Source organism: Coturnix japonica, chromosome 7, assembly GCF_001577835.2.
Source record: "Coturnix japonica isolate 7356 chromosome 7, Coturnix japonica 2.1, whole genome shotgun sequence".
Taxonomy (NCBI): Eukaryota; Metazoa; Chordata; class Aves; order Galliformes; family Phasianidae; genus Coturnix; species Coturnix japonica.
Window position 1 is genome coordinate 19,603,322 of NC_029522.1, and position 13,284 is coordinate 19,616,605.

The 13,284-nt window shown below is 45.4% G+C and overlaps 1 protein-coding gene across 1 annotated transcript in view; it reads right to left on the bottom strand.

Moving 5' to 3' along the window:
* The window catches only part of KALRN (kalirin RhoGEF kinase), a 434,957-nt gene extending 427,348 nt beyond the window's left edge, over nucleotides 1-7,609 (bottom strand). The window contains exon 1 of the mRNA XM_032445881.1: nucleotides 7,282-7,609. Coding sequence (XP_032301772.1) covers nucleotides 7,282-7,354 — 73 coding nt within the window. The 5' untranslated portion in view covers nucleotides 7,355-7,609. The remainder of the gene's footprint in view (nucleotides 1-7,281) is intronic.
* Between the last annotated feature and the right edge of the window lie 5,675 nt (nucleotides 7,610-13,284).

Here is a 13,284-nt window from a genome sequence, read left to right on the forward strand (position 1 = left end):
ACACATGCATACATATATCCATTATATATCTACACAGATGTAGGTATAGATATATATGTATTATTTTTTTTAACCATGTGGGATACAAGCCGATAATCCCTGCAGACCTCCTTTTTCTTCCTCGTTGCCCCGTGGTTTATCATGTCCAATTAGCCATCTGCCATGCCTGCCTTGCCACACAAAGCAGCCACTCTCCTCCCAGCAGCCCAGCAGCAGGCCATTGTCCTGACTGACAGACAAGCAAACACCATTGTCCCCAGCAGCCACTGGCTCCCAACGTGGACTGGGTTGCAGTGAGAGCACCCAGATACATTCTGGGAGTCAGGAACTACGCCAGCAGCACCAATATTATCAGCAAGCCTTCAGGAGGCTCTTTTTGCAGCATATATTCTAATTTCAGGTAATAAACCAGCCAAGGCCAACTCCCTCTCCTCATATCCCACTGCAGCAGGACATGCTGTCTTTGCTGCCTTACCCAGCACTCACCTTCCAAAGGAAGGCTCACAACCTCCATGAGAATGCAACATCTTTGAGTGAAATCATTCCTTTTAATGATTTTTATTTTGAAGATAAAGCATATCTTCTGCCACGTCAGCAGAGCCTGTTACACACATGCAGAAGAGTTTAAAAAACCTGAAAGCTCAAGTAAGTCTACCTGGGTACCATTTACACAACAAGGTTAATTTAATTTCTCTCCCAAACAACATTCACTCACCCTTTTTACCAAGGCCACTTCACTTACAGAAATGACCAGAGCAGCTGGTCTGCCAGTCACTGAGATCTTAAATTGAAGATCATTTCCTCTTATTATTCTCAGCAAAGCACGATGTGACCTTACACTAAAAACTACAGTCTGCCTAATTATGGCAGTTTTGTTCCATCAGTGAAGCTGCAATGCTGGTTCCGATAGTTAGGGTTACAAAAAGGGAATTTCACTTTTAGTCTTAGAGACAATTTGTTGCCCTGAAGTGGGAGCATGACAAATTACACCAGTGTACGTCAGTCACTGTACTGCACAGTATTTGAAGACAGTCCTATGTTTTAGTTACAAAGCCACATAGTGTTGATAAGAGAGAAAGAACCGCAGTAAGACAATTTATTCTAGGCGGCAGTTAATGAAAGTGAGCAAACGAAAATGAATATTTCTACGTAAAAGCAGAAACAGAATTAGCTCCCAAGCCTTTGATTAGGAAACAGGAATTATTTAACTTCCAATTTTTTACATGATGTTTCACACCCCAGTGTAGAACATAATTAATTTGAATATATCGGTTTTACTCTTAAGTGTATCATTCAAAATATAATAAATGAAAAGTGACTGAAACTGATGTTATTCCTCAGCAGTCACACACATAACTTTTACAATAACTTACAGCAGAGAACAGTCCTTCTCCTGAGTTCAAACACTAGGTCTAAACTAGATCTGAAATACCATATGGAAATACAAATATTGTGCTGAAATATTCCTCCATCCTCAGCCCAAAACACAGAGAATCCTATTTCAACAAGCTGCAACCCACACCTTGCACAGGTGGCTGACTTGAACCTGGATTTATGACTGCTGCTGCAGTGCCAGGGCCAAGTTCTGTTTTCTGGTTACATCAGTGAAAACTCCAAAATAATTCCTCTGAAGTCCTCTGGATCTGTGTGACAGTAACACAGGCTGTCTAAGAGATGAGTGGAAAAAAGAGCTTCACAATATGATGATTTTTCTTTTACAGTCCTCTGCATTGTAGGGTCTCCATTCAGACAATTCTATTGGACTTCTGTTTGCCTTCTCTCTTCATACCCAGCTTTCTTTCGCAATATATATATCACAAGATTCGCTGTTATTCTTGCCAGAATTACCAGGCAAAACTCCTCAAATGGCACAGGCCTTTCAGTTAAACACAGGGTATATATGCCACACAAGCCTGTAAAACCAGGGCTGTTTATCCAGAGAAATAATAAAAGCAGAACAGCAATCCAAATCAAACAAAAGCACAAATACCTCTAAGTTGTTTCACGACTTACTTTAGGTTTCAGTCATAAAACGTACAGTGCTATGGGTTTATAAGGCCTAATACTCCATAAGCATTTTCTTTGATGCAGCTATGAAGTACTTATAAATACCGCTGAGTACGGCACGGCACACGTCGCCATGGAGCAGTAAAGCAGCTCTACATCCATAACCAAACTTCCTAGGGACCATAAGGTCAGAGCAGCTGGAACAACAAAATACTTCATCCTGAGCCTTCCAGAAGCCCAGAACACCTGTCGGTCTACAGGGGTCCCCAGAGGGCTCTTAACACAAAGGGGTGTGCTTGAAGAGGGGGAATCCACAAAATATATATATATATATATATATATATATAATAAATCAAAGTTTCTCCAAATTTAGCCCTCATGTTTTTCTTGCCCCTTACTATAAGATTTGACACAACACAGGAGTTGGCTAGGGGGGAACAGCAATAGTTACATTTTCCTCTTTGATGGAAAGATTTTGGGATAGCACTTTGCTTCCTCTTGGAGCTTTGCCCTAAAGTCAGGTGAAAGCAATGGGCCCTTCCCTACCCAATAACACCTGCAAGTGCCACATCAAATCTATGTGCAGCACTTGTAAACTTTACTGGTGTCTGTGCTCCAGTCTCACTTGCACCGCTTCACCCTGTGCTGGGAATCAAGGGCTGTGAGGCTCACTGTTTCCCAGCCCTGAACAGAAGCAAGGTGTAACGAGCCTTTTCCTCTGGAAGCAATTCCATTCAATAATTAACATCAAACAGAATGAATATCTTCTTTCTGGACTATAACACAATGCACACTCAGCCACAAACAGCACACCGCAAATGACGCTATCAGGTGGCAACTCTACTATCCTGCTCATATACCTGGGCAAGGATGAAGGGAAAAGAGTGAAGAAACACTCCTCTGAACACCTTTCCTGAACTAAATCCCTGATTTAAATCACTCCCTTCCAGGATCAGACAACAGACATCATTCCCTTTTGTCACAGTGCCCCCCAGTTCAGCAGATAATGCCCCATTTGTGATAAGAACCTGCAGGGGCAGTGGGGAAAACGATAGCTGCTCCTGCCAGGACCCACTGATTCATCCATATCTCCTTTGCTGCACCTACATGCAAGGTCCCTGCCAGTTCCTGGGGTAGCAAAGCTCCCTCAGGAGCCCCACGGAGCAATAGGGCAGAGCCATAAGGTCCCACATGCTGACAGGGATTTGGGATGATGTGGGTCTACAAGTGAAATGACACAACTGTTCTCTTGTCCACATCAGTCACAAGGAAAAAAAAAAAAAGAAAGAAAATATGGAAAGAAAGGAACAAACCTCATATTCCTGACAGGGTCAGAGGTCAGAGCCTCTAGAGAGCAGTGGGGATTTTAATTAACAGCATCACCTTCAAGAATAATGGTGTGTACAACCTGACAGCCCTTCTACACCACAGCATCCTTTATCAACGTACATCACCAGACCTTATGAATTATAAAGTCTCAAGATGAGGAAGCCATGCATCACCCAAACACTCCACCCCAGTGACAACTAGACTGAATCAATTCATCTGCTCTGTGAGGAGACACTTGATTCCATCAACCTCAAGGAACACTTCTGTGCAGACATCACTTCAAGCACATCTATTGATCACACAGCCTGGCCACTGCCAATCATTTTTAAGTTATTTAGTAGCGGAGTAGCCAGTCACTTGTGCACAAATGAACAATGCTGGAAGTCTAACGGGCTGGTGGAAGGCTGAACACAAATGGAATAATTCATCGCAGTCAAAGGAGATGGAGCAGTATCAATTTTCAGCTCACACACAGGAAGCATCAATGACAGATCAGGCATCTTCACATCAGATGTAATCAATGTTATACTTAAGGACCAAAAAAAAAAAAAAACAATTTAGAAAACGGTACTGCTAACAGACAGTTAATATTGATGATTAACCCTTCAGTAACCAGTAGATCGCCAAGTTGTTCTGACAATGACCTCTATAAATCTCTAATACATTGGAAAAGGATTTTATATGCTGGACTTCTGCTTCCAAACCACACTGCAGAAATTCCTGCCACAAAGACAAAGCTTTCCCCCTATGTCTATAGCCAAGGGATGTCTGCCATTTGTACAGATACAGAGAGACTTACTTTACATTTGAAACAACAGGTATTTGGATTCAGTTCTATGCGACGTAAAAGTCTCAATCACATTTAACATACACAGCTGAGAGCTTTAGAGAACTTGCTCATATTTCATTATCCATCACCAAAATAGACATAAGAAACTTCATAAGATATACCTAGGCACAGATTTAGTTTCTTACTCAAACATGAGCTCAAACAGAAGCAATAGACTCAGTGCAGAAATTGCCGCCTTGATCCAGCAGCCTCTGTTATCCTGGAAATCTGAGCTGGAGGTTGCAATCCTCATTTCTGCCCTTAAGGTCCCTCTGCCTGGTGAAATGTATCCCAGTTACATGGGAGCAACTCTCTAAAAGACAGAATTGCTCTTTGCATATATGTGATGGTAAAAATTAGACCAGTCCTTTGTGTCTCTAGGGGTGCTTAATTGCATTTCAGCATCAACCACACAGGTGTTAAACCCATGCTTTTCTCAAAGTCACTCCTACCTCTCACCCATATATGCTCCAGAATGGGTTTGCCTTTATTACCCTGTGTAATTCCCTCACTTTTATGTTCCACATACAGTTCAGAGACCTGCTGTTTCAATTGTTAGAATCACTAAGGGACCTCTCTGTCCAGTTCTGGGTGCTGCTGGTGCAACACTCCAACACAGTCACCATTCCCAGCAGCAGCCCTGTAGGTCCCAGCAAGAAACAATTGATCCCCCTGGCTCCAGCACATGCTGTCTGCTTACTAAAAGCCTCCAAGTGAGACATTTATCCTTTGGAGTCCATTTTTTCACTGAGAGCAATGAGTTCATGCTTTGCCATGTAGTAACAGTGAATTCAGGAAGAGTTTATGCATACTACTGTATGCTTATGCTGGTGAAGCAGCTACTCTTTAAGCCACATAGGTTCATATTTTATTTGTTGCGGATGACCAAGGGCATGGAAGACACCACGGTTATGCTTGATAAATCCAGAATACAAGTCAGCACACAAGAAGTAAAAGAAAAAAGCTCACACTGAGTGAAAAAGACTGCTGAGCTTATGCAGGTCTTTGCAGCTATGACAGACCAAACTCCGTCTCCCTCCCAGCCCTTGTTCAGTCACCAATAGGGAAAAGAGTCAGCAGCATCTATCTGCAGCTTTCCTCTGAAGCCCCTCAGTGGCTCATCTCCTGCCACCCAGTGAGTGAGACCAACCTCAGCTCCAGTACAGCCTCAAGAAGCAAACAGTACACAAAGAGTGCAGAAAACCAACATTTCAATTTCATGAGCCACGCCTGCTATCGTTTGCTTTCTCTCCGTTTCTCAGTAGTGTTGATTGGTCATTGTAGCAACTGACAATCAAAATGAATTACTAAGATTTTGCCATGTCACCTTTACATGCAAAATGCTACATTAGTTGTACAGAAACAATTCTTTAAGCTCCTTCACTGAAGCTTTACAAGGTAAATGAGCCAACCAACAGGAATGGTCTATGCATACATCCTTTGGCACAAGGACTTGGCATCCCTTCCAAACCCATATTTTTGTGCTGTTGTTTCCCCCAGAAACATCAGGAGACTGAAGCAGACAGCAGCGTATCTGCAGTTCTACAGGTGAAATTGCTGGTAGAGAAGGCAGAGTGGGAGAAATGCCTAGTCACATGATTCTCTGTGCCTTTTCCATGTTTCAGAAATGCTTTTCTCATACAAGCTAGACAGACCTGGCTCTCTCCAAATTCAATTCTGTTAACATGCTTACGCTAAGGAGGCAGCATCACAGGGAAATGAATTAGCTTGGAGGAAGGAGGGGAGGAAAGGTGAGGAGACCCTTAAGCTGCACGTTTCTAAAAGGGAAATCAGTGCAATTTTTCTTTTATTTGTTGTGTTTGGTTTTTTAAAGCAAGTCTTTAGTTGCCTACAAGTGCTGATTTTGTGGAAGCTTGGGAAATGAGCTTGAAAGCAGGTGAGCTATCAACAGGCAAATACCCTATGACTTAATGGCTTGTGAATCGCAACATACACACAGCCAGACCCAGTTACAGCTATCCCCTAGATCACAGGCTTTTCTCGTAGATGGGGTGTGGGAAGCTGCTGCAGCCTTCAGGATTTAACTACTTTAAAGTTTTGGTGATTACATAATTGCTTGGGTATTGGGGGTTTTTTGTCTGTTTGTTTGTTTTCTTCTATAACTGGATCTCAGATCTCATTGCTAACGAGCAGGTAGATGGAAGAAAACAGCTGAAAAGCAAAGTCTTGACAAACAGCTGTGCCAATAAGTGTCAGCCTTCACCCCCAAGGGTCAATCCCCTTATGAAACAAGCATTTAATCCTTTACAATTTTTAATTAAAAATCTACCAAGAATCCCGTAATACTTTCTCGAGACTCTGATTCTGTCGGGGGAGTGCTGACCACAAGTTGTTTCAGTAGAGATGTTGATCCAGTGTAAATCCACGTTTCAAAGCTAAGGGCTACCACGCCACGGGTGAACGATGCAGCACGTCCCCATCGCCCAGAGCATTTAACTAATTGCTGCATCACTAACGAAGGCCCCCTCCCAGCTCCGCCGCAGCCTAGAGACCCTTCTGCTTCACTTCAGCATCCTCTGAAAGCGGAGGGCGGAACGCACTCTCCCATATCCTTGAGACATTTGGCGAGCACAGCATCCCCGGGGAGCAACGGGCGAGAGCTGCCCGAGGCTCCCCCGCCCTGGTCGTCCACCCGAGGGCGGCAGGAGGGAGCCGAGCCGTGCCGGGCAGACAGCCGGCTCCGCGTTCCCGAACCGGCCGGTTCCCGGGTGGCTGCCCCTGCTCTCGGGGCTAAGCCCAGCCAGCGCAGCCTCCCCCTGAGCTCCGTTCCGCGGCTCGCTTCGAGCATCCCCGCGGAGCTTTTGTGCCTGCCGGGGGCGGGAGCCCAGCCGGTCCCCTCCCGCCCTGGCCGGCGGTGGGAGGGCAGCCCCGTGCGGCGGCTCCGCAGCAGCAGCATCCTCCCGGGGGAGGGAGAGGGCCCGGGCAAGCCGAGCCGAGAGATCTGCGGTGGACAAAGCAAAAAGACAGGCGGAGAACCCCCTTCACATCAACCCCCCGCGGCTCCGTAGCCGCCGGTGCCCACACCGCCGCCAGCCCCGCATCCCGCGGCAGAGGCGGCCCTGCCCCGGCCCCTTCCTCCCCCGCGGCTCCCCTACCTGTTCGGAAGAAAGCATCCACCTCCGAGTCGGGGACAGCGCCTTCCTCCGCCGCCCCTTCGGTGGGATTCATGGCTGGGGGAGAGGAGGCGGCGAGCCCGGCGGCTGGTAATATCCAGTGAGTTAGGGAGGAGGAGAGCCGAGACAGAGAGAAAAAGAGGGAGGGAGGGAAGAGAGGAAGGAGGGTGGGATGGAGGCGCGTTTAGCAGCGAGCCCAGCCGAGCGCCGCCCGGTTCATCCCTTCCGCGCTGCCTGCGGGGCGGCTGCCCCGGGGCTGGGTCGAGCTGCGCTGCCCGGAGGCTGCGCTGGGCTGGGCTGCCCGGGGCGGGGTGCCGAGCCCCGCCGCCGCCGGCCCCCTCCCCTCCGCCCGCTATTGTTCCGTTCCGTGCCCCCCCCGCCGCTGCGCTGCCCCTCGCTGCGCTGCCAGCCCGGCCCGGCCCCCGGCAGCCGCCCCCACCGCTTCCCTACCGGCGCTTCCTGAGCCGGGCCGGGCGCGCAGCCCGCAGGGGCAGCCTCTCCGCGGGGCGCGGTCGCTCCGCGCAGCAGCGCGCACCGGGCGGTCTGGGGCGGGCACAGGTGCGGGCTGGGACGCCCCAGATGGAGCCTTGTTTTGTTGTTGTTATTGTTTTTATAGCCTGCCCCTATGCGCTCCGCAGCCATATGTCTGTGCATCACGCTGCCATGTCTCCCCTCGGATGAATAACCGCGGGGTACAGCATTAGGCTGTCAGCTGGGCAGGTAGTCAGGGGCTCAAAGTAATCGCTGGGGTAGCTATAGGAAAACCTCTCCCATATATATATATATCTTTTTCTCCTCTCTCTTTACTCTTCATGGGCTGCAGTGCACAATGGCTTTGCAGACAACCACTGAAACTGCACACTGTTGCAGGTACACCTCTGTGTTTTACTCTTCACAGTCCCACAGGGATGGAGGGTAGAGAGCAGAAAAGGAGTTTGAAAAAGCAAGATTCTGCTCCCTGCTCAGGCACTGATTCAGCTATTTAAATGATTTTATTTCCATGCTGTAGCTCCAGTATTTGCGATTTGGGACAACAATTGCTGTCTCAGAAGGAGCACTATGAGGGATGCTCGTTTGTACTCTGTTAGCAGCTGTGTTAAATATTATTCCCTAAGATCAGCTATCAAGATTTCAAGCACAGACTAGCACAGATAGACAGGAAGACAGGTATTTGCCATTTGGGCATCTTCTTCTCCCATTCACCTATTTGAAGTCTCACCAGCTTCTCATTCCTTTGCAATCATGTAACAGCACCAAAACCTGCAACCTGCTTAGGGAGCAGCACTGCTGTTCCACCTATTCAAAGCACCACTCTCAAGCAAAGGGTTACTTGCACACCCCACAGGTCATCTGTTACCTGTGCCACAAGTAAGAAGGAGCAGCTGGTGGAGCCAGCACCCCCTGGGATGTGTTCCACTTGAATAACCCATCTTTGCTGCAAAACACTTCCTTCTATCTGAAGACAAAGAGTCCCTTAGCCAGCAGGTCCCCACATCCCCAGAACCCTCCCGTCCCCATAGGGATGATGCCCAGTAGCCACTCCTTTGTCACTGATGTTTAAAGGAGCTCTGTAAGTGCATGGGAGGAAGCAAGTTGTACACAAGGACAAAACATCTCTGTGTCACCCCAGAGGGACTGGCTGGAGCACAGCACAAAAGCTAAGCATCAGGCTGTTGTGTCTCCAGACAAAAAAAACAGATAAATTCTTGGAACAGGAGAAATCTCAGAATCAACTGGCTGTGAGTGACACTGCTTGGATCAGATCTCCCCCTGTCTGCAGGTTAGAAGCTGAGGCTGGAGGAGTATCCCAGAGTATTTCAGATGACGCAGGAACATGGGTTTCCTTCATCTCGTCTCTTCCCAATAGAGGGTAGCAGAAGGCTGGGTTTGGATGCATGCCCACTGATTGATGCATTGTACTTGATAAAAGGGCCAAAACTTTCCCTAGAGAAACAAGTATTGAAATGGCATTGACCAGGCAGGCTGAGCACAGGCCTCCCAGTCACATCTCCTCTGACCTTACTACTGGAATTGAAACAGAACTGAAAAGCAGATTGTACCACAGGGTCTGAGGATGCAAAAACAGGAGCAAGCACCCTATAGCAAGCTAGCATATAGTTTCCCTCTGGTTGCTTTATTCCTCCCCTGACCTACTGCCCATCTCCCAAGCCAAACTCTTGTTCTTAAGCACAGCTGTTCTTAAACACAGCCATTTATCTTTTTAAGCTTACTGATAAAAAAGGTCTTCTCACACCTAGCTGCAGGAAACATCAACACAGTCCATTTTTCAAGCATCAGACTCCTACAGTGGAGCACTCACTCTTCTCTATACCACACCACAATGCAGAAAAGCCTTATCACAGGGTCTAAACAAACAGCATAATTTCAAGTCCCATCTCAAGAACCCATCTTGAAATACTTACAACACATGGGACTTTGTAGCTGGGAGGAACCGTTTGGTACAATGCAGTGGGGTTTAGAGTCAAGGCATTCCTCTTCCAGGAATCCTTAGTAGCTAGACAGGAGTTACCCACAACAAGGAAGGTTTGGCATCATCCAGCAAAGGGAATTAATGGTATCAATGACAGAGAAATTTATATTCTACATTCATTATGAACCATGCAGACATGACCTGTAATGTCAACTGAAGAAATGATATAGGATGCAAAAAACATCTTTGTCTGCATAACCCACAACCAAACACATTAGGAAATGTTGAGGGATGGAGAGGAGTTTAATTGACCTGCCATCCTGATAACTACACAGGTTCCTTGTTAATGGTTAAACCAGTTACAGCACTTATATTTAACCATACAAATCTGTTTCTGCAAACATATATACACATATATACAAACATATATATATATTTATATAGAATAATTAGAACAAGAATGGTCCCAGTTCTCTCACATGCTTTGAAACAAATGGGAATTTCTATTTTTTAAAGAATAATGGGTTGCAGTGTTTGGGCTTTCTGTATCCAGTTTTACTGAAGTACCTCAGGACCCAGCCATAGATTTTTTGTTGCCATCTCTAGTGTGCGAGGCACAGCGTGTTTGTACTTCTATGCTTACAGATCCACTGGCCAGGAAAGCCCTGCACTATACATTCACTGCACTCAGAGCATTATCATTGAAGCAACAGTGCTGCAGCCATGCTTTGCGCACACCTTTTAGAGCATGTGGCAATGCAGCATGGGGAGCACACATACCTGTACGTTTTGGGGCAAATCCAGACATCAAGTGAGCTACTATTTTCATTAACGTTGTGAGTAGAGCAGGGCTGTCACTGTAAAATCAACAACCAGGAGCCACCGTGATTTCAGTTCAAGTCTCAGCAGCACGTTCATGACTTTTGTTATTCAAAGAAGCTGTTAAATATGGAATGAAATAATTTCTGCAACGTATAATTCACTGTTTAGATACAATGCTGAAGGCACCTCCAGTTTCCTTGCAATATGAAATACACATAAAAAACACACTACCCCGTGGAGTTATATAAGCCAAAACTTATGACTTCCATTTACAGACACTACTTTAATCTTTTGCATAGTTCTGCTTGAGAAATATCTCAATCCACACTGAACAACAAGTTTGCTAGGTAAGAATGTTCTTATTTGTGATGATCCTTAAAGCTACTCAAATAGCACAAACTATCACAAAGGCATTTGGTTTAAATCCTCTACTACAGTCAAGTTTTGCAACAGGACAACTACAGATGGCAACTAAGATAAAACACGATTAGCTAGACCTCACAAGCAAGTGAACTACAGGATAGGAGGAAAGAGAATAATTGAGAAAGAAATCAATAGAATTCATTTTTCCAAGACATCAGATCCAAGAGAGAAGAAATGTTTGAAGGCTGTAGGACAGCTGCACTGCTGGGAACAGCAGCAACCAAGAGAAAGCACAGGCAGCACGGGCATCCCACATGAAGGATCAGTCAAATAGTGATGCAAACAGTACACGTGCTCTCATTCCAGAGTTCCTGTTCAGAAAGAGACAGGAGAAAAACCATCCTGCCAGGCCCAGCAGACAAGCTACAGTCTGCAAGACACTGCAGAGACCGTTGTGCAGAAAGTCCCTCCCTATCAGTGTCCAAGCACTGTATAAATACAAAGTGTTAATGGGTAGGATCAAAGAGAAACCTGAAGAGCAGAGCAGGGAAATGTAAGCACCTAAGGCTGCTTCATTAATAAGTTATTAATATACTGGGGTAGCTACATACTGGGGTATGTGAGAAAAATTTCTCACACCCAGAGACCTGCCCAGCCCTATGTTTTGGTATTAGAGTTGAAATTACTATGCTCCTAAATTGGGCTGAATCCGGGGCTGGGGGGAAGTTTCCATTCATACTCCAGCCTACCAGGAATGCTGTGAGGGAAAATTGACAAGCACCCAGAAACACAGTGCACAGAGAAGCCTGCAGGGCAGCATGGAGGATCAGGAAGCATGCTTCATATGCTTAGACTCAAACACCCACGTATATGCCAAAGATTATTTCTGTGCAGTAGTTAGAGTCTGCACACTGAGGTTGCCTTTGCAGCACCCACGGACACATTTACACATGTCAGTTAGCTTGACCCCTTGTTCAGATGTGGAACAGCTGTACAAGCAAGAATAGACCAAGTTCTAATCCCACACCAAAGCACTTGTCCCAGCATCATCCCTACTATTGTTACCCTCCAAAGAAGAAGTGAGAATATCTATGGAGTTGCCACCTAATTTCCCACTTCCAGACATAACCATTTTCCCCAAGCTTGGGCAGAAAGCTGAACATTAATCACTCCTCTCCAGAAACACTACCCCATCTAGAACAGTGATGGCAATTACTAAGATAATTTTAGAACTATATAGTAGCTCTAGCACTGTGGCAATGCAAAGGTTTGCCAGCATTAGCAGACAAACAAATGTGCTCCTTCCATAAAGTACAAAAGTGCCATTTGCCTCTCTGGCCATAAAAGCTTAAGCTGAATGTGGAGCAGCAGAACAACTGATGTGTCTGAGAAGTGTGCAGGTCTTTCTTTGAGTTTCCAGATAGGAATCTGGAAAGAGTTGGGACTGACTAAAAACCCTTTTTACCCCTAACAGCTGTTTTGTTACAGTTGTTAAATGAACTGTTTGTTTTTATTAACTACTGAAAAAAAATAATAAACCTAATTACAAAGGTGTTACCCCTCAACCATTTGCTACAGAAGGACAGACAAGAGAAGCTTGCATTGGCCAGGTCTGCGCTCTGTTTTTACGTACACAAAAACTTCAGTCTTTAGCACTGTTAAGCTGGTACATTTTGTTCTGACTAAATTTCCTGCAAACTTTTAATCTCAACTTTGCAGTTTGGTCAGATTCTTAATGATACCGATAAGTACTTATTTACCAGGAGCTTCTAAACTCCCTGCAATGTGCCAGGCAAGCTCTGCCTATTGCATAAAGAGTTACAGAGCTAGACCAGAAAAAGGAAGTATTAAATATTGCAGTGTTTTAGGGAGAATTTTAAATGCACATAGCAGCTATTCAAAATACCAATTTTAAGGTGAAGCATGCATTAAAATTAAACAGTGACTACTTCTTTATTACCATAAGCATTCATTTCAGTGCATTTGTAGGATACTAATTTCACACATGGCTGGACATAAATACTAACCTGCTTTCCATTTCACCAGTACAAATTAGTGTGAGAAAGAAAAGTTTCTCCCTGTTGTGCATGCAAAAACTCAAACAATGTGAGCTCAGTTTAATTTCTATTAAAAGTTAGAAAAGAAAGGCTTGAATCTGAGACTGGATCTCTAATTTTGTTACAGTATTTAAGATTTGGATTCTCATAAGAAACCCGAATAAACCTACATTTCATCAGCTAAAACACTACAAGTATCCTTACAACATCAAATGATTTATGCCTTTTCATTAAATCAGGTGGTGTCATCACTGACATCCTATCAAAATCCCCCAGCCTAGCTTACTACAAACTGCACCATAAAGCCCTCAT